At 48.5% G+C, this 20,538-nt stretch overlaps 3 protein-coding genes and 5 long non-coding RNA genes across 11 annotated transcripts in view; 5 read left to right on the forward strand and 3 right to left on the reverse strand.

The window, feature by feature from the left end:
• The window catches only part of LOC119130207 (fibrinogen C domain-containing protein 1-like), a 559,732-nt gene that overhangs the window by 264,729 nt on the left and 274,465 nt on the right, over window positions 1-20,538 (reverse strand). The window lies entirely within an intron of this gene.
• LOC119130485 lies at window positions 1,244-1,628 on the forward strand. Its single transcript, XR_005099444.1, has 3 exons — window positions 1,244-1,299; window positions 1,366-1,416; window positions 1,487-1,628. It is a non-coding gene; the product is annotated as an uncharacterized LOC119130485 (long non-coding RNA).
• LOC119130481 lies at window positions 1,850-4,620 on the forward strand. Its single transcript, XR_005099441.1, has 3 exons — window positions 1,850-1,877; window positions 1,952-1,972; window positions 4,518-4,620. It is a non-coding gene; the product is annotated as an uncharacterized LOC119130481 (long non-coding RNA).
• On the forward strand, window positions 8,741-9,130 carry LOC119130468. Its single transcript, XR_005099429.1, has 3 exons — window positions 8,741-8,841; window positions 8,901-8,930; window positions 9,010-9,130. It is a non-coding gene; the product is annotated as an uncharacterized LOC119130468 (long non-coding RNA).
• Window positions 9,615-10,050, forward strand: LOC119130470. Its single transcript, XR_005099431.1, has 3 exons — window positions 9,615-9,663; window positions 9,733-9,893; window positions 9,970-10,050. It is a non-coding gene; the product is annotated as an uncharacterized LOC119130470 (long non-coding RNA).
• LOC119130296 lies at window positions 14,064-16,894 on the reverse strand. 2 transcript variants are annotated; one of them, XM_037264092.1, is made up of 7 exons: window positions 16,660-16,894; window positions 16,285-16,553; window positions 16,036-16,146; window positions 15,858-15,950; window positions 15,419-15,775; window positions 15,178-15,350; window positions 14,064-15,105 (listed from the first exon to the last, which is right to left on the reverse strand). In XM_037264092.1, the coding sequence occupies exons 2-7, from the start codon at window positions 16,481-16,483 to the stop codon at window positions 14,860-14,862; spliced, it is 1,179 nt and encodes a 392-aa protein (XP_037119987.1). In that variant the 5' UTR covers window positions 16,484-16,553; window positions 16,660-16,894; the 3' UTR covers window positions 14,064-14,859. The 2 variants fall into 2 exon arrangements, with proteins under 2 accessions (XP_037119987.1, XP_037119988.1); XM_037264093.1 differs by having other exon boundaries at window positions 16,789-16,891.
• On the forward strand, window positions 17,234-20,204 carry LOC119130390 (dysbindin-like). 3 transcript variants are annotated; one of them, XM_037264234.1, is made up of 4 exons: window positions 17,234-17,478; window positions 18,299-18,469; window positions 19,217-19,360; window positions 19,486-20,204. In XM_037264234.1, exons 1-4 carry the CDS (start codon window positions 17,433-17,435, stop codon window positions 19,716-19,718), a joined length of 594 nt encoding a protein of 197 aa, XP_037120129.1. In that variant the 5' UTR covers window positions 17,234-17,432; the 3' UTR covers window positions 19,719-20,204. The 3 variants fall into 3 exon arrangements, with proteins under 3 accessions (XP_037120129.1, XP_037120130.1, XP_037120131.1); XM_037264235.1 differs by having other exon boundaries at window positions 17,236-17,478; window positions 19,489-20,204; XM_037264236.1 differs by having other exon boundaries at window positions 17,237-17,478; window positions 19,226-19,360.
• LOC119130463 lies at window positions 17,989-19,575 on the reverse strand. The gene is made up of 2 exons (XR_005099423.1): window positions 19,438-19,575; window positions 17,989-18,975 (listed from the first exon to the last, which is right to left on the reverse strand). It is a non-coding gene; the product is annotated as an uncharacterized LOC119130463 (long non-coding RNA).

Below are 20,538 nucleotides of genomic sequence, written 5' to 3' on the forward strand. Positions count from 1 at the left end.
GCGTGACGGGAGACTACTCCAACTGGGACTCCCGTCAGGGTGGAAGGTAATAAGGTCACGTCTTTACGTCCTTTTACTGTTAGGCAAGGTTTTGGAGTCCCTTTCCAAAATGGGAATGAGCACGTGTGACAAGGGGGAAAAAAAGCTTTTGTCAATCTTTCATCAGAAAGCAAGAAAAAATACTGAGATGCTTTTTACGACTTTTCCCGACAGCTCCGACGTGGAGTCCTGTGCGTACGTCAACCAAGGCGCGAATAGGGAGCCAGGAAAGTGGAGACACGGCTCGTGCGCATCCTCGTTGCCGTACATGTGTGAGCGCCTGCTGGACGGTAAGCCTGCTCAGGAGTTGTCATTTTGATGTCGAAATGGACATTTCAATTGTGTGGTCTTTCTGCAGACTGCCCGGAGGGTCGGTCGTGTTCCTTCAAAGACTTTGGTTACGATCGAGTGGACAGTGAGTGGCTGGCATACTTGTTTTTACTCGTGCACTGTCCCGCCATGCTTTTCCAATCCAAGTTTGTTTGTGGCTTCAGCTTCTTCCTGCGACCCCGGCGACTTCCTGCATGACGACTCTTGCTATCATTTGGGGGCGATTATGCATACTATGCAGTCTGCTAAAGACTTCTGCAAGGGACGGAATGGTCAGTTGCCCAGCATCCGCTCAGCGAATGAAGGCAAATTCTTGAATGGTGAGCGCCTAGACAAACCGACAATCCTGCGATCATCCCGCAATGCTCGCCAGCATCTTTTTAACTAGCGCTTGTTCTGCTTTTCTCAAGATCACGTAAGAGGATATGGGTATGGTTGGTTGGGACTCGTGCGGAAGAACAGCAAGTGGGAGTACCTTGACGGAACATCTACCGTAAGTGAAATGTTGAGAGTGACCTAAAATGTTGTCATTTGTCCAGAATGAAGATGTCGTACTGAAATGCAAATGATAAAAGTGAGATACAAACTGTCATTTAAAAAGAAAGTTTACTTGAAAAAAAAAACAAGAGTCAAAGTTTGACCGGAATGGCCGCAATCTTACAAGAAGAGGAAGAAAAGTTTTTCAGAAAATCAGCTGGAACAAGGACAAAGCTGCAGTTTGATTGCAATTAGAATTATAGTTGACAAGAGCAAATGAAAGGAAAAGCCATCATGCGCTCTAGTCACTTCCGTCATGTGTGCAGGCCGACGTCCCTTGGCCTTTTGGAAGGGTACCGGCTTATACAAATGAAAACTGCGCATACACGAGCAGCTATGGAACTATTTATGATAGTAATTGCCACACCAGGGTAACAGCCATCTGCAAAAAAGGTCTGAAAGTCACAACAGCTGCTTTTGCCCTTGCACGCGCGCTCACATACTTGATCCCTCTTACAGCCAAGGTCCGAGAGGCTGTTACTGCTCTTGCGCCGTCAACATTGACGCCAGGTGGGCGTCACATCCGTGGTCGCGCTCTTGTCGTCAGTTGGCCCTCAAGTGACGCGAGTCTCACTTGCAGATAGGACCAAAAGGTGGGACGGGTGGGTAGACAACCGCTTTGACTTCTCCTACCTGCTCGACCCCAAGTCTCGGAAGACCTGGCAGGAGGCGCGAGACGACTGCGTCAGCCGCGGAGGTGACCTGCTCAGCATCACCAACTCAAATGAGCAGTTGTATATCGAAGGTAAACTGCCCAGAGGGCACGATAGAGGCTCAGACAGTTTATGCCACATGAACTCCAGAAGGAACACACGCAATGTTCAAACACTTGGTCGTTGTTTTACTTCGATCCAAAGTTTACGCCCTTAAGATGACCAGTCGCTCTCTATGGTTGGGAGCCAATGCCAATATCACTGAAGGCAGCAAGTGGACTGATGGATCCCCGTTCACTTACAAAAACCTGAAAACAGGTCGGCCTATAACCCGACGAATGTCTGTCGGCGACAAAACGAACAAGTGCTTAGCATCTGTTGTCTCCTTCCAGGCATCGCCGGAGAAGGCCCCGGTGAAAGCTGCCTTTCCTTGCTCACTGCCGACGGCCGCTGGAAATTTGAGGATTGCAAAGAAAAAACAAACTACATCTGCAAGAAAAGAGGAAGAGGTAATGTGCCGCTTGGCGCTCCCAAGATGTCCAAATGCCTCGCGTCCAGAAAAGTGCCGAGTTCCTCCCGTGCCCTCCAGACTCCGTGCTTTTTACATTGACGTTTTACATTTTATCAAACCACTCATTGTTAAACTCTGATCCGAGACAGCCGGTATAATTTCTTCACCTGAGATGGTCTCAAACAAGATTAAATTGTTAAATTTGTATCAGAGCCACCTAACCCAATTCTATTCTCTGTACGGCGGCATTTCTTGAGGGCTAAAAGTACCCACGTCCTAACCCACACTCAGTGAGCTTGAAGAAGTGGAACATGCAATATGCGTAAAATAAAAAAATACCGCAATCCCCCAAATGTTTCCTCAGTCGGTCAGAGGTCGTGTGACAGGGCCAACGGCTGGTTTCCTTTCGGCTCCCGTTGCTACAAGAAGATTATGACACCCAACGGTTGGCTGGGGGCTCGGTACGACTGCTTCTGGGAGGGCGGCGACCTGGTCTCCGTTGCCTCATCGGACAAGGAAGCCTTTGTGAAGAAGCAAATCGGCGATGACCCCTTCTGGATCGGACTCTCCAATCTGGTGAGACGGAAGCGCAAGCAGTTGATTCTCTACTGGTACGCGACTGACAACCGGGATTGGTCTGTGCAGAAATGCGACGAGGCTTGGTGTCGGTATGACAAGAAGCAAAAGAACCTGACGTGGTCCAATGTCCGCGTGACGGGAAACTACTCCAACTGGGACTCACGTCAGGTTGGAAGGTAAAAAGGTCACGTCTTTACGTTGTTTTACTGTCAGGCAAGGTTTTGGATCCCCTTTCCAAAATGGGAAAGAGCACGTGTGACGAGGGGGAAAAAAGCTTTTGTCAATTTTTCATCAGAGAGCAAGAAAAAATAGAGATGTTTTTCACGACTTCTCCCGACAGCTCCGACGAAGAGTCCTGCGCGTACGTCAACCAAGGCGTGAGGACTCAGCCTGGAAAGTGGCGACACGGCTCGTGCGGATCCTCGTTGCCGTACATGTGTGAGCGCCCGATGAACGGTAAGCCTGCTCAGGAGTTGTCATTTTGATGTGGAAATGGACATTTCAATTGTGTGGTCTTTCTGCAGACTGCCCGGAGGGCTGGCCGTGTGCCTTCAAAGACTTCGGTTACGATCGGGTGGACAGTGAGTGGCAGCCACGCGTGTTTTTACTCCTGCGTCGTCCCGCCGTGCTTTTCTAATCCATGTTTGTTTGTGGCTCCAGCTTCCTCCTGCGACCCTGGTGAATTCCTGTTTGACGATTCTTGCTATCATTTTGAGGGGATGAAGATGGTGCAGCGAGCCGCCGAGAGGTTTTGCAATGAACGCAAAGGTCACCTCGCCAGCGTCCTCGCAGCGAACGAAGGCAATTTCTTGGCAGGTGAGCGCTAAGACCAAGTGTCTAGAAACATCCGACAAGTGGATGCTCTTTTGTGCTGAAGCGCTTGTGCTGCTTACCTCAAGCTCACATGCGAGACCCAGAAGGATCTCGGCCTTTTGTGGGACTGAGGAAGAACAAAAACAACTTTGAGTGGATTGACGGAAAATCTACAGTAAGTAAAACATTTACTGCAGTCTAAAAACACGCTCAAGTGACATCCGCTGTGTCTTCCGCAGGACAACGTCACGCAGTTGATTGGAAAGAAGTCGACAGTATCCGATGAGTGCTTTGCTCTGTCAGCTTCTGGACAATTTGATGAGTGGTCCTGCACTAAAGAGCAGCCATCGATGTGCAAAAAAGGTCCGCAAGTCACCACAGTACACTTTGCCCTTTAACCTGTCATTGCTCTCATATTTGATCCCCCTTGCGTTCTTGCAGCCAAGGTCCGAGAGGCTCGCCCTGTTTTGCTGTCATCAAGAGGTGAGCGTCCCACCCTGCAGCCGACACATGGTCGGTCGCCACTTTGCCCTCAAGTGACACGGGTCTCGCTTGCAGGCTGGAGTGAAAAGTGCGGCTGGTGGATGGACAACCCGTCCAACGACTTCTGCTACCTGATCAACCGCGAGTCTCGCAAGACCTGGCAGGAGGCGCGAGACGACTGCATCGGCCTCGGAGGCGACCTGCTCAGCATCACCCACTCATATGAACAGAACTTCATACAAGGTAAACTGCCCCGAGGACACGATGGAGGCTCACGCAGTTTATGCCGCATGGACTCCAGAAGGAACACACGCACCTGTACGATGTTCAAACACTTGGTCGTTGTTTAACTTCGATCCAAAGGTCTGCACGCCCTTCAGCTGACCAGTCCCACTCTGTGGTTGGGCGCCAATGCCAATATCACTGACGACGGCATCGAGTGGATTGACGGATCGATTTCCACTTACAAAAACCTGAAAACAGGTCGGCCTATAACCCGGCAAATGTTTGTCGTCGACAAAACTGAGGCATGCTTAGCATCTGTCGTCTCCTTCCAGGCATCGCCGGAGAAGGTGGACGCTGCCTTTCCTTGCTCACTGCCGACGGCCGCTGGGCAAAAGCCGATTGTGAGGAGAAGCGCAGCAGCTACATCTGCAAGAAAAGAGGAAGAGGCATGATTTGATATTCGTCTTATTCTTAGAGTTGTCATCAAATGTCAAGTATTAAGGAAGGCCTCTCCTGAAGTCCCACAATAGTAGTAGGCAGGCATTCTTTTTGTGGGCGCGTCAATGGTCAGTCCCACAGTTGACACGATTGGCAATAACTTATTGCATGTGCTTGCTTACTGAAATTTTATGCTGACAAGACAATAATGCCATTACGTGTTGATAATTCTGTATTTCTGCAATTCTAAACTAATATCTAATATTGGTGTCCTTAGGCAATCCTAAATCAGCATGTGAGAAGGGGTGGAGTCTTTACCAGTCCAGTTGCTACAAGAAGATGGAGACCCCCAACGGTTGGCTGGGGGCTCGGTACGACTGCGTCTGGGAGGGCGGCGAGCTGGTCTCCATCGCTTCATCGGACGAGGAAGCCTTTGTGAAGGAGCAAATGGGCAAGAACCCCTTCTGGATCGGACTCTCCAATCTGGTGAGACGGAAGCGCGGGTTTTTGGTTCTCTACTGGTATGCGACTGACAACCAGGATTGGTCTCTGCAGAAATGCGCCGAGTTCTGGTGTCGGTATGACAAGAAGGAACAGAAGATGACTTGGTCTGATGCCCGTGTGACGGTGAGCTACTCCACCTGGGATTCACGTCACGTTACAAGGTAAGAAGGTCACGTCTTGACTGTTAGGCAAGGTTTTGGGGCTCGTTTCCAAAATGAGAAAGAGCACATGTAATGAGAGGAAAACCGCTTTTGTTAAAAGAGAGCAAAAAAAGAACCTCCAATTCATCCTGTTCGTAAGATGCTTTTCACGACTTGTCCCGACAGCGCCGACGTAGAGTCCTGCGTGTACGTCAACCAAGGCATGTGGACTCAGCCAGGAAAGTGGCAACACGGCTCGTGCGGATCCTCGTTGCCGTACATGTGCGAGCGCCCGCTGGACGGTAAACCTGCTCAGGAGTTGTCGTGTTGATGTCGAAAGGGACATTTCAATTGTGTGGACTTTTTGCAGACTGCCCGAAGGGTCGGTCGTGTTCCTTCAAAGACTTCGGTTACGATCGAGTGGACAGTGAGTGGCTGGCATGCTTGTTTTTACTCTTGCACCGTCCCGCCATGCTTTTCCAATCCAAGTTTGTTTGTGGCTTCAGCTTCTTCCTGCGACCCCGGTGACTTCCTGCATGACGACTCTTGCTATCATTTTGGATGGATACCGAGGAATTGGCAGTCGGCTGAGGACTTCTGCAAGGAATGGAATGGTCACCTGGCCAGCGTCCTCTCAGCGGACGAAAATAAATTCTTGGCTGGTGAGCGCCAAGACAAACCGATGATACCGTGATCGTCCCGCAATGCTTCCCAGCATCTTTGCAACTAGCCCTTGTTCTGTTTTCCCCAAGCTCACGTGCATGATGATAGAGGATATTGGCCTTTCCTAGGCCTCAAGAAGAACAAAGACAAAAAATTTTCCTGGAGTGACGGCACGTCTGCAGTAAGCGAAACGTCTACAGCAGTCTAAAATGTTGCCATTTGTCCAGGTCGATTCCATATGAGAAAGCCAAAGTTGGGTTGGTCACATTGTCGCAAGAGCAGAAAAAATATAAGTGGTATCTGCTCTGTCGTCCACAGGACAACATCACGCTGGAGGGAAAACAGTCTCCAGGACGCGGTGACTGCTTTGCTCTGTCAGCTTCTGGACAATTTCATGAGTGGCCCTGCACTAAAAAGCAGCCATCCGTCTGCAAAAAAGGTTCAAAAGTCACCCACTTTGCCCTTTAACCTCTCGCTGCTCTCTCATATTTGATCCCCCTTGCGTTTTTGCAGCCAAAATCCAAGAGGCTCTTCCTGATCTGCCGTCAATGAGAGGTAGGCGTCCCACTCTGCGGCCGACACGTGTTTGGTCATTGGCCAGTTGGCCCTCAAGTCACGTGAGTCTCGCTTGCAGGCTGGACCAAAACGTGCGGCTGGTGGTTCTCCAACAACAACTTCTGCTACCTGATCAACCGCAACAATGCCAAGAACTGGCAGGAGGCGCGAGACGACTGCGTCCGCCTCGGAGGCGACCTGATCAGTATTACCCATTCAAATGAACAGAACTTCATCAAAGGTAGGCTTATGCGCTCGATCGGGACTGTTGGTTGAGAATCTTGCGATATTTGTAGAGGCTGGCGTATTTGCCAAGGAAAGTGACATTTTGAAAGAACTTTTTTGCCAGTTGTCTTTAGTTGCTCATTCTCAAGACAAGACAAAGAAAACGTTTGTGACGTCACCTGCAGTTGGCAACCAGACCGCAAGTAGTTGTCTTAACATTTCTTTTGCATCTGACCAGACAGGGATGCTTTTCTTTTAAATCAGTAGATGGCCTTGATAAGGCATCATACAAAAAACTCGCCAGTATACAAAAAAAACTTTGTTTCATTGAAGATTCAGTTCCTTCAATCTATGGAAACGACGGACACAGTAAAGTGCTAAACTTGAGATGACACAAAAGTAAAAAACTAACTTTTGTATTGCGTGTCTAGGATGCCCTCATTGTCGTAGCATTAGCATCAGCTGATTTTAGCACTGTGCTTTCTTTTGTCACTTCTTGTGGATGTATTTTAAGTAGTTGTATCAGCTAATCCAGTGTTTGTCAACCACTGTCTAGTGTGCCGCGAGTGATCGTCAGGTGTGCCGTGGAAAATTATCCAATTTCATCAAATTGGTCTAAAAATATTTTTTGAAAATGAATGAATTATTATCTGCAGATAATATGCCATTGTCAAGTGTCTGTGCTGTAGTAGTGACTGGCTGCGTAATCATGTAATGATTCCTTATCACTAGATGGCAGCAGGGAGCAAATTGCATTGTACGTTAAGACAAGAGAATTAGTGATGCATGAATGTGACCGGTACCAGCGAGAGCATTGTGGCTAGCAAGACTGTGCTGACGGTGATGGAGAAGTTTTTGAAAAGAAAAAATGTTAACTCCGATCTGGGCCCTGGACAAAATTCAGACCCAGATGAAGGCCCTAGTATGAGAAAGAAGGCAAATACCGTGAGCTTGAGGCAATACGATGAAAGATATTTCATTCGGATTTACTTTTACCTGGGATGCAACGACACCAACTCCGTTGCGCTTGGTATGTGGTGAAAAGCTATCTAACAGCGTTATGGTACCAAGCAAGCAAGTAAAATATACTGACATGCAACTTTTCATATTGTAACAGTGAAATCTTTCCCAAATATTATTGCACTTTAAGTGCACTTTTTATTTGAAAGAAGAAATACAAAAGATGATAAGAATACATTTTTGAGTTGATTCCTATTCAAGACACTTTGATAAGAATCACTATATTGTTAATATAGGTGGCTACGTCTTAACAGATTTCTGTTGGTGTGCCTCGAGATTTTTTCCAATGAAAAGGTGTGCCGTGAATGAAAAAAGATTGACAAACACTGAGCTAATCGCATGTTTTATTCTTGGGCACCACAAGAATGTGTTAAATGCATTTGTTAGCTTCACGCTAACGCTAGCTTACTGCGTAACCTGACTGCATTGATAAATATTGTGAGGAGATTTATTATGTTACGTGTTATGTATGGTTGGAAGGACAAGTCTTTTGCTGTTGATATCTTTTAATCAAGCTAAAGGTTTGCAGCGCAAGGAAACGCTACCTCCGCTAAAAACTACAAACATGTCTGGCCTGGAGGAGGCGGGGTGTGAAGTATCTCATTTGCATTTAAAGACACCAAAACAGCTTACTACTCAGCCACTACTCAGAACAGGGGTAAAAGAGGAGCTTGTGACGCTATGACGACAAGAAATTCAGACAAAAGATTTGCTGTTCCACTTCATGTTGACCACAACGGAATGAGTAAAACGTCAAATGGCTTCAATCACTCAATCACTGGTGACATCTTATTCCTGTTTGATCCAAAGGTTTGGGCTCCGCTCTTCAAAACGTTTCTTCTTTGTGGTTGGCCATCAAAACCACAATCACTCAAGATGGCTGCAAGTGGACTGACGGGTCTCCCTTTCGTTACACCCACTGGACCACAGGTCGGTCCAATATTTCTCTCCGACGGTCTGGAGCAATGGAGAGGAGCGCTTAGCATCTGCCGTCTCCTTACAGAGAGCCCTGGTAAACCCTCTGGTGAAAACTGCCTTTCCTTTCAAACTAAAAGTGAAGAGGGAAAATGGAAATTTGACAACTGCCAGAAGAAGAGCACCTACATGTGCAAGAAAAGAGCAAGAGGTAAGTTTTGACTCATGGCCAATTGGTTTTGATGCCCATCTTTGGCTTTTGCCTCGCAGGACAGAAACCGGAACCTCCACGCCATGACGGTAAGTCAGTCTCCCCGAATCCTGAATGTTGACGTCAAAAGATGCGAGATGGAAAAAAGACACCACGGTGCGCTCGCAGGTTTTCGGGAGATCCTTGTGTGCAACCAGCAGAAGCACGTCGACCTCTTTTGTCAGAGTGAGGGTCAAAGCGTCATCCGCATCCAGTCGGCTTTCTACGGACGGAGGAGTGGCAGCCTTTGTCCAACTCAGAGAGCAACAAAGGGTAAGACAGGACATAAATAAGCGTTGCATTTTGGTCCGACTATACGACCGTTGCAGCCAAAATAAGCTTCCACTCGGCCTTGTGGCTTGCAGAGACTTGCGTGGTGCGAGGAGCCCTCCCTCACTACAGGCGAAAATGTGACAACCGTCAATATTGTCTTGCTGACCCTTTCGAGGCTGCCCGGGAGACCTGCCCTGCTGTCTCCAAATACCTGCACATGGTCTACAGCTGTGAACAGAAAGGTGGGTTTCACGTCTTTGTTGTGTCATGATGTATCTCCCAACCAGAGTTGGGGTATAACGGCACATTCTGTTCTGCTACGGACGTGGACGCGATGATTAAAAGGTTCAGTGCATGATTCTGGGTTGTCCTCAGTGTGTCTTGACAGTTTGGTTGAGGCGGACAAGCGCATCACCGACTCAGCGTTTGAAGCTTCGTCTTCTATGAGCGACCACAGCCCCGAGAAAGCTCACTTGAGTAGGAATTCCTGCTGGAGACCGTCACAAGATCGTACGTAGACAACTAAAAGCTACTTCGGCACTGGTAGTTTGGTGTCCTGAGCGAGCTCGTCTCCTGCAGCCTCCACCAGCTGGATCCAGGTGAACCTCGGTCACGTGAGAAAGGTGACTGGGATTGTCACCCAGGGCTGTCCTCACACTGACCCAAGGTCCTGGGTCATCGATTTTGAGATGAAGACGAGTGTTGATGGCAAAAGCTGGACTGAACACCCGGACGAAAAGGTGAGCGGCCAGCCAGTCACTCCGACGCCGACCGGGCTGTCCAAACTTGTCATTACAAACACAGTGCTGTTTCTAGATTAGCGGAGGGGGGGAGCACCGGTTTGGCTCGCCATTGTCCGCTCAGTACGTCCGCATCCTGCCGCTGGAGGACGGCGTTGACTTCGGCCTCAGTTTTGACCTCTTAGGATGCGCACGTGACGGTAAGCGAGTCTCTGGCGACCGAGGTTGCCGGGAAAAACATACAACCCATCTTTTGACCGCACTTTCAACAGCCTCAACTTGACCAAGGCAATGACGTGAGTCACACTTGCCCCGGCGTTTCCGTGACGGTGAACGCCTGTCGTCAATTTGCTCGTCCTTGCCTTCTGCAGGTTCCACTGCCCACCCAAGTGCGCCAACTCCCAACACAATGTCACAGGAACCTTGGTCTACAATGAGGTACGTGATTGCTGAATCAGTGACGCTTAGACTGGAGAGGCACTGGCTCTAAACATTTCGAAGATGAACCTACATTTCAATTGGGATTTTCCAAGTTATTTTGTTTTGAAAGATTCATTCATTTCCACACACCAATCAGTTTTAGACAGGCAGAACGGCAGAATTGCAGTACCGGTGTGATCAAAATTGTGCCCTGACATGCAAGGGAAAGGGCAGGGAGTCAAATCCTCCCTATTGTGACCCACCAGTTGAGTTCTTGACTTGTTTTGAGTGCAGGACTCCAGCGTCTGCGCGGCCGCTATTCACGCCGGCGTCGTTCGTAACGACATTGGAGGAGACTGTATTGTGATGACAGCCGCGGCAAAGAACGGCTTTGATGCCTCCACCCGCAACGGGATCACCTCCCTCAAGTGAGTGGCCAACGTTTATGGTCAATTACCAATAAGAGGCCCAGCTCATTGTCACGTTAACGACCTGCAGGAGTGCCGACTCGACGGATCAGGCCTTCACATTTGCAGACGGAGGTGAGTTCACAGAGCATCTTTTCATGCTAAGCGCTCAACTACTGCTAACCTCGCCACGGGATGTCACCTGCAGAGCCGAGATGCTCGGGAGAGTCCTGGGAGGAGTTTGCAGGCTTCTGCTACAAAGCTTCTGAGGACAAGAAGGAGTGGGCCGATGCTCAAGATGTCTGCAAGAAATTGGGTGCCAATCTGGTGTCCATCCTTTCAGAGGTGGAGCAGACGTGGGTGACAAAGGCCTCCGACCTTGGTGCGCAAACGGTCTTTGTAGAACTACTCCATAGGTGGAACACCTGACCGCTAAGTGAAAGATCTGCTCGCCTTTTTCCTCTGCAGACACCAGCAACATGTGGACCGGACTGACTGACCAGAACGTACTCGGCATGTTTGAGTGGTCGGACAACCACGAGGTGACTTTCACCGACTGGGCCCCAGAAGAACCCAAACACCTGGAAAAGGACTGCGTGGCGATGTCGCAAAAGGTGCGTGGCCAATTAAGCGCTTGCAAGAACATCTGCATCATCCACTGAAATCCATCTTGCTCATCTTTCAGTCTGGAAGATGGAAGCAGATGAGCTGCAAGCTACCCAACAGCTTCATGTGCAAGATGCCCAAAGCGTATTATGCAATCACCTCAGTGAAGGCAGAAGAGAGCCATTCTGGTGACATCATACTCTTGCAGAAAAGAGTGAGTTGATTTTTTTTTCCGTTCTCTGCATAAATCGTGAAGAGCATTTTTTTTATCCTCCCACTTTTCTGGACAGGTTCAAAGGACAGTTGTAATAATTTCCACACAATTTCATTTCAGTGTCAGATCTTAGCAGCATTCGCATGCGATTTCTACTCAAGATGTTTTATGTTTTGATTACATGTTTGCAGCTTGGATCAATGATCAAGCTGAAGGGAGGTCTCCGTGTGAACAACGTCATCACCATCACAGGACGAGCAAATAAACTGGCAGATTGGTACGAGGACCCCGCCCACACGGACACAAGAATGCTAATACCACAAACGCAACTGTGTTGCAGGTTTAAAATCAGCCTGTTTGTGCCTGCCGCTGACGACGAAACCGACAACGTGGTCCCGCTGCTCCTCAAGTTGAACTTTGCAACCAAGAAGATTTGGCTGAACTCCAGAGTGAACACAACTTGGAACAAAGGAGAGGAGCATCCCACAGAAAGCTCTGGACCCGGACAAGAAGTCAAGGTGACGTGAATCACACCATATTTCTACACACACTCGCACGTCCGCCTTACAGTTTTGGGGGTTCCAAACTTTCGTGTGAAATTTTCCTTATCTTTGATTGGTGCCTGTTAGTTTATCCATTAGTTTATTATATCTAATTGTTGCTCCATTGTTTGTTCATATGTGCAAGGTGTATTCATATAACTGTGTCTGTCAAAACCTATTCCATCTTGTAGAACCTCCCTAAACATGATTCAACCTTAAAAAACAATTGAGTGTTTCTTATGGAAAGCGGCCATTTACTGATTGAAGAGCACCTAGCCGCTAATAAAGGCCGGAGTGATTTTTTTTCCCAAACTACAAAAAGTATGGAATGGAAATGTCACAGTCAAAAGGAATCACTCGAACCATCTAAAAGTCACGAGTCCCGAAAATGTCAACGTGAACGTCACATCTCCCATCTTTGCTCGCCGCCATGCCGTTCACACTCATCAAATGCATGGTGTCCTGTTGTCACTCAGGTTGTCATCAAGTGCGCCGACGATCATTTCCAGATCTTAATCAACGGCCTCGACGAGGTGACTTACAAATACAGAGAGGCCAATCTACAAAGCATCGCGCAGATGAACGTGTGGGGTCACGTGTCCATCAAGGAGATCAAGAAAAGCTCCGCTTAGACCAGCCTGCGCTAAAATGTGAGGACGGACAAAGTGTCCAAAATGTTTTTGGAACAGTCTTTTCTACCAGCCATAGATGGTTTGTAGGATAATTGTACAAATGTAACCACTTTATAGTTTAATGTACGATTTAATCTTAGTCTAATTGGCTATTAGAAAAAGCCGGACTTGCATGCTTGATTGTTTTTTTTTCCGTTTTTTATTGCCTTTGCGCATCCTGGCTTTGTGTTTATTGCACTGAAATGCGCAGTATTTGTAGTTAAGATAGTTTTCCTGGCCGATCAAGAGACCGTTTTGACTGATTGTATGAGTAATGATAAGAGAATGCAGTTTCTGGAGAATCTGCGTGGATGAAAATTTGGGAATGGGGAATGCTAGCGAATGATCTAAAAAGTCGAGACAATAGGCAAGAAAAAAATGGTACAATAAGCAAGAAAAATGGTACGTGAGAGAAGTGGTACGTGAGGAAAAAAAGCGAGGAAAAGCCGTAGGCGAGAGAAAAAAAACGATAAGCGAGGACATAAAATTTTTAAGTGAGAAAAAGGTAAGTAAGAAAAACTAAGCGAGAAAAAACTATAGGGAAGAAATACAGGAAGCGAGAAAAAACAATAGGCAAGAAAACCAGTAAGCAAGAAATATGGTAAGCGAGAAAAAACTACGGTAAGCGAGAAAAATTCGTACGCGAGAAAAACGGTAGGCAAGAAAAAACACTAAGTGAGAAAAACGGTAAGTGATAAATGGTAAGCGAGAAAAAATGGTAAGAGTAAAAAAACTGAGAAAAAACGAAGCGGAAAAATACGTAGGTGAGAAAAACGGTAAGCGTGCACTAGGCGGGAAGCAGGTAAATACTGAGCGTAAGCGTAAGGGAGAAAAACGGTAAGTGAGCTGTAAGCGAGGACAAAATGATAGGCGAGAAAAAACAGTAAGCTTGAACAAAAAATGTAGGTGAGAAAAACGGTAAGCGCGCACTAAGCAAAAAAAAAAAGGGAAGCAGGAAAATACTAAGCAAAAACGTAAGTGAGAAAAAACGGTGAGCGGTAAGCAAGGAAAAAATGGCCAGCGGAAAAAAAAAGGTTAAGCTAGAAAAAAAACTAAGCAAAGTGGTAAGTGAGAAAAAAACGTAAGCAAGGAAAGAATTAAGCGGAGAACTAGTCGAGAGTCCTGTTTGAACGTATATATTTTTTCTTGTTTGATGACAAAAGCCAGTGTAGTGATTTTTTTCTTGTCAACATATTTAATAAAAAATGTGCATGCAAAAAAGACAATTCAGTGCCTCGATGTGCTGTGTTATTTCATGTTATTTTAAAAAGTAGCTATTTTTCCACTCTAGTGCCATCTACTGGCTCACGTTGGACACAATCACTTAATCCCAAATGCCACTTAAAAATCTTTTTCTTTTTAATTCCCAAGAACTGGAATGCACATCACTATCTCACTGCGTCCAAAAACAAAGAAAATCTCACTTCCGGTTGTTTTAAAATGCGTAGTGTTTCTCGTGCCGCCACCTAGCGAATGGGAACAAAGAGCAACTCGATGGTAATGGGTGTTTGCCCAATTTGTTTTTCAGAAATTGTAAGCTTTGACATCACGTGTTGTTTAATTGAGATTGACAAAACACACACACGATTGGTAGATTCAGAATTTATCCTGTTTGAACCGTCAGAGAAACATGAAAACAGACAAAATTTAATTGTCTGGAGATTCATGCTTTCACTCGAGTTCAAAACAAGTTTGAGTGTTCAAAGTGCACGGCCACCCTTGCGTCTCCTCAGCCGGTATGAACTTGCGAGTGAAGCGTCGGCCTGGCAGTTGCGGCTAAAGGGCTTCTGGCCCGTGCTCGTCCTCATGTGCAGCGCCAATTGTATCGCTTTGTGACGTTGTCGCGGCACACAGCGCAGGCGGAGAGGTTCTTGTCAGTGCACGTCCTCATGCGGTCATCCAGGGCGGTAAGGCGGAGCCACATGGTGAGCAGCTGAAAGGTTTCTCCCCAGTGTGGATGGCGCTCTGACGCCAAGCGATGTTTGAAGATGCGGCGGCAAAACGAGCAGCTGAGCGGCTAGTCGCCGGCGTGACGTTGCGCGTGGATTTTCAGACGAGCGGCTCCGCTCGCCATTTGCCTTCAGTTGCGTCTCGTCACCGCCGGCTTCAAGTCTGGTCTTCTGACGTGCTCGTCATGAGCTCTCTCAGGTACTGTGCGATGGTCTGGATCTTGGGCTCGCCGTCGGGGAAAGCAGCGCTGTGCCCACCTCTCTGCTGCCTCACCCGTGGAGGTGGCTCATTGGCGTCGAGGGTGGAGGCCTGGCCAGCCGCCCCGCACGTGGCGCAGGCGGAGGGAGCGGGCTTGTCGGCTCGATCGTCCCGGGCCGCCCTGGGTGACGCCTCAGAAGGGAACTGCAACGCAAAATGATGACCAGATGCCAAACGATGGCTTGCAAAGTCTGAATTTTGCAATTGGAGGCTGACCTGGCGCGCGACTCGACCACGTCGCTTTTTAATATGAGGGCGCAGGTAGTCAAAGTTGTCAAGAATCCAGCGCTCCGTGGCCGTCAGATGCTCATCTGCCCCAGCTGACTTTTTGCTACTGAGCTTGACAAACCTGGTCCGGTAATTCTTCAGGAAGCCCATCACTTGCTCATCTGGCAGACCAAGATCATAAAGACCCAATTGTTCCGAGCAGGAAGACGACCAACTTTTTGCTACTTACAACTTGGTGCAGGACGGCCCTTGTGTTCAAAGTGTTCCTTGACAAACTGCCTGACCACGGCTCTTTTGATGCCGGGGTCCTTGAACTCGTCCAGACAGGAGTTGTAGAACATGGGGTACTCCTCAAAAAAGGCAGCCAGCAGCCCCTTGTCGGCCCGCGTCCAAGCGTAACTCGAGCTCCTCCTCCTGTCGTCCTCAACGGAGGTCGAGGACGATGAGTCGTCCGCAAGCTCCACCGCAAGCTCGACGGCGTCTTCCCATCCCGAAGGAACATCTTCCCCAGCGGAAACATCGGCGACCCGCACCGGCTCCACCAGCCCGCTCCCCACCTTCCTCTTGCAGCCTCGTTTGCTCTTGACTAGCAGGGTGGACAATGCGACCAGAAAACGTTGGCCGCACACAATCAAGTTTGACAAAAAAAGATGGCTCGGGTGCCTCACCCGCGAGCGTCTCTCTCGCATGCTCCTCCTCATCGTTCCTTTCCTTTTTCACGCAGAGGAGCGCTGCTTCATGTTGCCGCTCTGGCGCAACGCCTAGAAGAAGAGCAAGGCATCGTTTGGATTTTCTCCACATGACAGTTGGTAGGGCGTCTCACTTGGAGGTGGCAACCAAACTCACTTGGCAAGCGAGAGTGCTGCTCATCCTCCTCTGTTTCCTCCTTGTTTTCTTTTTTGACAGAAGGAGGCTCTGCGTCGTGCTGCCGCCGCTGCTGCTGCTCTGGGAGAACGTCTGGAGAAACAAATGCACACAATTCTTATTTGTTCACAATATCGACAGCTCCTCCAAATTTAAGGAAAAGCCTTTTTTCTTTCTCATCGTACCAGAACGATTGAGCCTCACCTAAAACAATTCAAGTGCCGAACAAACCTGCTCGATGTATCCCATCTTCGACTGGCTCCACGAAAACGGCGTCCAGCAGTTGTCGTTGTCGCTCGATCTCCTCTTTGGATCGGCAAAGTTGCTCCTCGTACTCGGCGATGGTACTTTCGAACAGTCCGAAGATTTCTTCCATGGCGACATTGAGTCGCTCGTTCACCAAGACTCTCAGCATCCGGACTTTGCACATCTCCAAAGCTGACTAGTTTCCACTCGCCTCCTCTACTGGCTTCGGAAGCAAACGACCTACCGGAGTTAGCCTCAAACACATAAAAGATGCGGTGCACGTGAGCAACTATAAAAACAAAACACGTGTCACTAGACAATTTAAACTCAGTTTTAATACTCTTAAAAACATTCAAATACCGCCTAGCTGATGTGTCGCTCACCCACACCCAGTCACCCGCACCCTCGACCACTAATCGACCCTGTCATATAAAACATTTACCACACAGTAATCATAAAAAAACACTGAACTACAAAACCAATAATTACGAGATTGGAAGATTCCCTGCTACACCCAGTGCAGCGTGAGCCCAGCGGTCTCGCTGCCGCCGGAACCTGGCACTTCACGCTAACTTAGCATTTCCTGTTTACACCGGAAGTCCTCTGTCCAAAAGCAAGAGCGCCCTCCTGTGGTGCCACTCGTCACACTTGCCATCAGCCGCACTTGAAATGCCGTGATAGTCGGTCGGGAAGGCGGAAGAGGAGGAGGAGCTTCAAGTGAAGGATGCTGCGAGCCCTTCTTCTCACGCAGCGTCGTGCTAATCATGAGTTTTCATTTTACACACACCTTCCTGACGCAGAACCTCGCTTAATTGTTGGGTTTGCGCCTTTTCGATGAAGGCCGCTCGTTCGTAGGTCACTCAAACAGGCATCTGCGACCCCCCCCCCCCCTTCCTCCCTCACAGCTCTACTCGCATCCTCTCTCTCTTTCTCGCGTCGTGTACGCCTCGCCTCGAGTCAGGCGCATCATCTCATCTCCTCTTCTCACGGACGCCAAAAGCAAGAAAATGCTGCGCGATGACGGCGGAACGAGCGTGAGGATGCGAGGCGGCCTAGTGTAGTGTCTTTTTGGGGGCTGTGAAAGACTGCGTCTTGTCTTGAAGGGGAAAAACAAAAACAAATCCGCATCCAGGATGTCCACTGCGCCTGCTGCGGCCGACGAGAGCCAGAGGAACTCTCGTAAGCAAACTTGCTGCTTTTAATTTGACACACAATTTGACACTTAAAAGTGTGAAGCTAACCATGGAGCAGGAATTCAGAATTGGAACTTGAGGCGACCTGAGAGATGTAGAAATTTCTCAGGTCAGCTTCAAATGAATTTTTGTTAATTCTTGTTGAAAAATGAGCACAAGCGTGATGATAACCATAGAGCAGTAAATGGTGGATGATATTTAATTGAATTTATTTTTGCAAACAAATGCGTATTGCAGATGGATATGGCAGTTAGTAACTAAGTTCCAATTACGTGACATCATGCACCACCGTCGTAAACCAAGGTGCGCCCATTCGAATGTCGACGCCGCTGTTTGTGACTGGCTGCGGTTTTAGCCACGCCCCCAAATCAATAAATTGTTGAAGACACCAGATCTCCAAATTTACAGGGAGGCCTATGCAAATAACACTTGGTTGGTGCCTTGTTTGAGCTTTCTCATCATTTGGGTGCTGCGTGGATCGATTAAAGCACCTGCCACCAACGTGGACGTTCTAATCCCTTTTCTTTGCACTTTGTTCCTCCTTCTTGTAAGCTCAACTACATTTTGCGCCGCCTGCCACGTCTTCTTGCTGCTCCGGGGGCTTCTATTTTTAGCGGTAGCTCATATTTAGCTCACGGGGTCTTTTATGCTGCTTCGCAGATATCAAAAGGGCGCTTACATGCAATCACATGGAGCAAAGAAGTCGAGGGGAGCCATTTGTGCCCGCCGCACGTACAAACGAAGGCCCGGCCTTGGCTTCCACCAATCGTGACGTTCTCTTTCTGTGCACCCTGAAATGTTTGCAGCGGAGGTGGACTGTGATCCCACGCCCAAGGGGTCCCGCTCTCAGTGTGCTGACGCTGGCGATGACGGGCAGCGGAAGCCGAAAGACAAACATAAGCTGCTGGAGGAGGCCTTCCAGCAGGATGTGGAGCAGTACCTGTCCACAGGTTACCTCCAGATCGTCGAGAGGAGAGGTGAGAGGCCACGGCTATCTGCTCTTTGGATCTCGGCCACCCAACTACACCGGGCTGACTCCGTTTTGGCCGCCCTCAAATCTGGAGCACGAGTCTTATTTCTTGGTCACGATTTCTTCGGAATGCCATGTAAGAGCGTTTAAACGGCTGTCAAATCTGGCAGTGCAAAAGTACGCTTGACGCGTCCAAATTGCAATTGAGACCGGGAGCTCCTCATCTTGTTTTTTTAAGCTTCAAAAGGGCAACGGCGGAGTGAGCCCAGCGTAGTTGTCAGTGTCTCCTGGGTGGGAGTGTGATAACATGAGCCCCCTCCCCATGGTGTCCTTCTTCTTCTTTCTTGTGCTGTCCCTCCCACGCGACTCGGCGAACCCGCTCCGCCCTCCTGATTTCCTCGAGGTACGCTAGCCAATAATGTCTTCTCTAACTGTCTGCAAGAGCCAATCGTCTCCTTCCGACTCACGTAGGGGGGTGGGGCATCTCCTCATTGCCCCATCCTCTGCACGCCCCTGATTAAGGAGAAAAATAGATAAACAAATTTAACTATAATCTTTCATTGTTTTGCAACATTCCCTTTGCTTTCATCCTTGTGCCAATGTTGCTAAAGCTAAAGTTCATCCGTTCTTGCTTTGCTTTGCCTGGAGTCAGTCATTTGCCGCCCCCTACTGGACGCCCGCTGCGCTAAACTATAGTGACAGCCACTGCCTTTTCCTTGTTGTCCGCGTTGCCGGGGCGGGGTGGGGGTCGCAGGGCCAACAGGCAGCATGTCGTCCATGGAGGTCAACGTGGACATGCTGGAGCAGATGGACCTGATGGACATGTCGGACCAAGAGGCGATCGACGTCTTCCTGCACTCGGGCGGAGAGGACAACAGCGCCGCCTCGCCCGTCGCGGGTGCTTCCTCCGTTTCTTGCAACATGACACTTTTTACGTTTTCACTGAATACTTAAGTCATCATGTGAAAGACTTACTTTGACGTGAGTGGAGTTTTGTTTTATTGTGGCGTGTCTTGCATGCAGCAGGTCCCGAGTCTTTGAGCGCCGAGCTCAGCCTTGCGGTTCCCACTCAGACCGAGCTGCGCCTCAAGATGACGTCGGCGTGCGCTGACGGCGATGAGGAAGAGGACTTGGAGGAAGAGGAGGAAGGGCAAGAGGAGGAAGGCGCCAGGAGGACCATAAGGAGGAGGAGGAGAAAGAGGGCTCCCCCGCTCGTGCCAACGCCCGGCCATCAAGGCGGGACCCCGAATCTTTGAGGGTTTGGAAGAAAGAGAAAAGCTCACCCCACTCCGCAACTGCCACATGACGTCTGCCTTAAAGAAAAAAATACAAGAATCCTATGACGACTATGATGAGCACATCATCTGCGCTCAGGTCGATATTTGGTGGTATGATTTGGATTCCGACCAACATCAAGTGTTGAGAACGAGCACACGGCGACAGCTATATATCATCAAAAGAAACCAGATTTTTTTAGTTTGTTCTTAAGCTTTATTAGTGTCGGAAATTTTGAGGAAAATGTGACCATCAATCATAGAAGAAGAAATGGACCTTTACCTTCACTGTTTTGATTTTCTTATATATACGAAATGTTGGGATTTACACTTGGCGTGCGCACGCGCCTGCACTTTTATCCCTACTGAAGAGTTGTTGATATTTTGAGTGCGCTGTGTCGAAATATTTACTGTCCTGTGTCTGTTGTTACTCTGTTGCAAAGAAAGAATTAAAAGTTCACCTGAGGACATTGTGTTGTGTTCATGAACCAGGAGATGGCGACAGCGTGGCGCCAGAACATCATGCTGTGTTCTGCAAGGTTGTCGAATCTCTCACTTCGTTTTTGTGGCGTGAAATTGCAGCAACTGCTTCCGCGCGAAACCAAATCATGCAGTCGTCGTGACAGGTCACCAGATAGCGCTCGTGCGCAAAGGCGCCCTTCAACAATCAGGAGAAGGAAAAAATCATGTGACTTGTCATGATAACTGCTTTTGGTGTCTTCAATTTCACGCCACAAAATTGAGTCAATCACATTCCATAAAGATCCGACTCTCATAATGAGTGTCATTGCAGAACATTCCG

The sequence above is a fragment of the Syngnathus acus genome, chromosome 11, assembly GCF_901709675.1.
Source record: "Syngnathus acus chromosome 11, fSynAcu1.2, whole genome shotgun sequence".
Lineage (NCBI taxonomy): Eukaryota > Metazoa > Chordata > Actinopteri > Syngnathiformes > Syngnathidae > Syngnathus > Syngnathus acus.